The sequence below is a fragment of the Athene cunicularia genome (assembly GCF_003259725.1).
Source record: "Athene cunicularia isolate RWA chromosome Z unlocalized genomic scaffold, athCun1 chrZ_part3, whole genome shotgun sequence".
Taxonomy (NCBI): domain Eukaryota; kingdom Metazoa; phylum Chordata; class Aves; order Strigiformes; family Strigidae; genus Athene; species Athene cunicularia.
This window is the reverse complement of record NW_020799144.1, coordinates 791,366-795,076: the sequence shown is the minus strand read 5'-3', so window position 1 is coordinate 795,076 and position 3,711 is coordinate 791,366. Positions and strand designations below refer to the sequence as shown.

The following is a 3,711-nucleotide window of genomic DNA, read 5'->3' as shown; positions in this document are numbered from 1 at the left end:
GCTGTGGGGTCGCCGCTGCTTCGGCGGAGCGGTGCGCGGCGCCGGCTTGTCGGGGCGGCGGGAGCGCTCCCCCGTTAGCTGTATCCGCAGCGCTGGGCCTCCCCTCCGGTCTCCTGCGCAGCGGAAGGTGCAGGCATAAAACCTGTGGAAGTGTCGCAGCTGGTCCCTTGCTGCCTGTCAGCCGGCAGGTGCCGGTCCGCTGGGCTACGAGAAGGTGCAGCAGCAAAGGGGTCAGGGCACCACGACGTGGCGCGCCTGCGGCCTTATCGGGGGTGAAATAGGAGCCATGCATTGGTTTGGAAAGGCAGAAATCCAGCCTGCCGCGTTTGTCATCCGGACACAGCAGGTTTTGCGCTGTTTCTAGTCGGAAAGCCCTCCGTTTTCAAAAAGAAGCAGAAATGCAAAGTATCAGTTACATTTAGTCCTGCACATCCCCAAACTAGAGTTATAAATTTTTCTTTAGCAGTTTTTATAACAAGCTTTCATACTGCACAGAAAGTAGTATGTCTGTCTTTCCTTTATCAGTATAACGATATCCTCTATCAGCAGTGGTGGTGACCCCCACCTCTAAATAAATTATAAAAATATTAGCACAAGCCAAACACCTGAAAATGAGAAATGGCATAAGAGTACTCTCCCAGGGCAGTAATAATTTGTTTCAGCCTCATACACCAGAGCTAGTTTGGTGTACAGCCATGCGGTTGAACTGGGGTGACTTCAGGGGCACAGCGCAATCCAGGAGGGACCTGACTGTTGCTGAAGCTGCAGCTGCACCCCAGATAGCTGCCACAGTGCTTATGCACTGTATGTCCTTCCCTGATCGCAGATAAGAGGCCTGTGTTGAAATAAAGGGAGAAAATGGTCAACAAAAGGTTTGGGTGATGGTTTAAAAGCTTCCTTACACTGCTAAGAGCAAAAAGTAGGTTTTCTCTTATGTACAGATCAGCTTTAGTCAATGTGGTCATAATGCAGCTAGAATGAAAGAATAGGTATTGAGAAAGATAGAGGTAAAAATGAGTAAAAAATGCACCTTAGTTTTGCACAAGGGATAGTTTCTGAGGTTCACTTCTTTCTGTGGTGATACAGATTACCTCTTCTGCCTAGCTGAGGTGCATGGGAGCATTAGTACAAATGGCTGAAAAAAAATTAGGATGTCTACTTTTCTGTTTTGAAATGCAAATTCTTTTAAATTCCCCAGCTGCAGCTACACCAATTACTTCTGCCCCATAATCCAAGGAGCTATGCAATAGTGCAATGCAGAAACACGTTATCCCAACCTGGGCAAACCTCCTGTAGGACTGGACAAAATAGGTGAGCAAAAGTGGTTCCCCTCCTGCCCCTGCCAACATCTCCAAATCCCCTCACCAGTCCACCAGTCGTTTAAAAGACAGCAATGACATAGTCCTGCAGCTGCTGAGCTGCTTGTCACCGTGAGCTTGGAGGCGTTATAGTGCACTGCCATACCTTAAAGGTATCTTAAATTCTGCAGTTGCAGAAGATGAGACACAGCACAGAAAGAACAGTTGGTCAGACAGATGGGGAGGTGGAAAGAAGCAGAAATGGAGGGTAAACATCTTATTCCCAGCCACCTACCTAAATTCTGTTCAACTTCCTTTAAAATCCTTCTTATACACCTGGCTGTATACATTCTTATACACATGGGAAATGGGGTGCCTGTGCGGGGTGTCAAGTGCACAGAGCAGAGCCATCCTGGCAGAGCTTCTGCAGGGAAATGTCATGAAATGTGCAATCCAGCCATGTTCACACACTGAAATAACACAAACAGTATGGACGGTCAGTTGGATATAAACTAGTTAAAAAGATTTTTCTTCCTTGTTACTAAAACTTGGATTGTTTTTCTCACTCATCTCAGAGGCTTTGGGTCCAAATCCCTGGTTTTGTCACCTTTATCAATCACAATTGCTTTCAGACTAAGTGTACAGCACTCTCCATTCGCTGGTGGTGAATAGCAAAAAGCCTTCCACGCCACAAATCTGTGTGCAATGAAATGAATGACTCCATTCAGTTATGTAACAGGCAATTTATATAATGAGTTAATTGCATAATTTATTTTTTTAAGTTGTCGACAAAATTTCAAGGCTAGGATTAGTCAATAAGTGATTTTTCTGTCTTAACAGGTAACTCAAGGACACTGGGTTGTTCTTAGCCATTTCACTACAGGCAATGATGTGTCAATAGCTGAGGGACTACCTTAAATAAAGGGACTACACTACAGCACAAAGACAGTAAGAGAAGACAACAAACATCAGGTAATTGATGACATTACCAGCCCCAGTATAATACACATTATGATTCATTCCGCTCTACCTTGCAAAGCAGGAAGACTATTCAAGTGAGAGAGTTCAATGAGCTGGCCAGCCTTGGTGGTTTCCAGACTTGGCCCTGTTCCTAAACTAGTATTACCAAAGCAAAAACTAAAGCCGCATCTAGTTTTCTATGCTACTATGACTGTGTCTCTTGGATTTTAAATGACCAGTTTAGGGTGCTTTGTTAAATGTTAAAAGAAACTGCTGTGAGAACATTTCTTTAGTGAGTGTCCAACTCTTAAGACTTACCAGAAATAATTTTCACATCGGAAAACCAAGATTAACCCTGAAAAAGTGCAATTCTGTTTAGCCAGAAACTCTGCCAGCAGTGGTGTCTCTCCATGTGCCTGATAGACCTGTCCATTTTTTTCACTAACGAAGCATTCCTTTAAAGCCATTGCTCTCAAAAGTTGAATAAATTTTAACTGTTTCAAACTGGGCCAGCTCACACAGACTTATGCCAGCTCTCACATATAAAAGAAGTGAAAGGAGCTGAACTGTACACACTGCTACACTAGTACTTGGCTTGTTTCAAATACATTTTCTAAAGAAGTTTTATCCTTGGCAGTATGGTTATGCCCATGCACAGTGTATAAAGCAGCTTGATTGGGTGTGGGCTGTGGGCAAAACACTGATTGAACAATCAGTGCTGGGCAAAAGAAGGTAGCAACATCACCCACTTGTTTTGAGGGTGAAGTTAAGGTTTTTAGGGCAACTTTACATGGTGACTGCTTGCCTGAGGTTGCGGATTGATGATGACACAGCCTGTGGCATACATGTACTCTAGGATTGCCTTTTATCTGCTCTTGGAGACCAGCATTTCATTACAAGGGAAGTGGGAAGCAATTTGGCAAATGGTGTTGTGGTACCAGGTGGAGAGCTAGAAGCTACAGACCTATGTGACTGGTCTTGCTTTGAGCTTGATAGACTTGCCTAGGTCTGGTGTTTCACCCACTGGTCCCAGAAGACTGGTCACTGGCATTATTTTTATGGCATGGTTATTTCATCCTGGTGTTCCCGCTTATGAAAATGGACTGACCTTATACAGTTCTTGCACAGAAGAATAAAGTAGGTAAGGCAGAAGTTCTTTCCTGTGAGGGTGGTGAGGCACTGGCACAGGTTGCCCAGAGAAGCTGTGGCTGCCCCCTCCCTGGCAGTGTTCAAGGCCAGGTTGGACGGGGCTTTGAGCAACCTGGTCTGGTGGAAGGTGTCCCTGCCTACGGCAGGGGGGTTGGGACTAGATGATCTTTGAGGTCCCTTCCAACCCAAACCATTCTGTGATGCTAAGAGCTGATCTTTATTTGGCTGTTGTGGATCTCACCAGATAGACACCACCTGAAGGCCAAGCTGTCGTCTTGTTTCAGCTAGTGTCATCATGAAGTGT

The 3,711-nt window shown here is 45.2% G+C and overlaps 1 protein-coding gene across 1 annotated transcript in view; it reads right to left on the bottom strand.

The window, feature by feature from the left end:
• MED18 (mediator complex subunit 18) overlaps positions 1-2,264 on the bottom strand; it is a 4,251-nt gene extending 1,987 nt beyond the window's left edge. The window contains exon 1 of the mRNA XM_026866576.1: positions 2,137-2,264. Coding sequence (XP_026722377.1) covers positions 2,137-2,171 — 35 coding nt within the window. The 5' untranslated portion in view covers positions 2,172-2,264. The remainder of the gene's footprint in view (positions 1-2,136) is intronic.
• Positions 2,265-3,711: the final 1,447 nt, after the last annotated feature.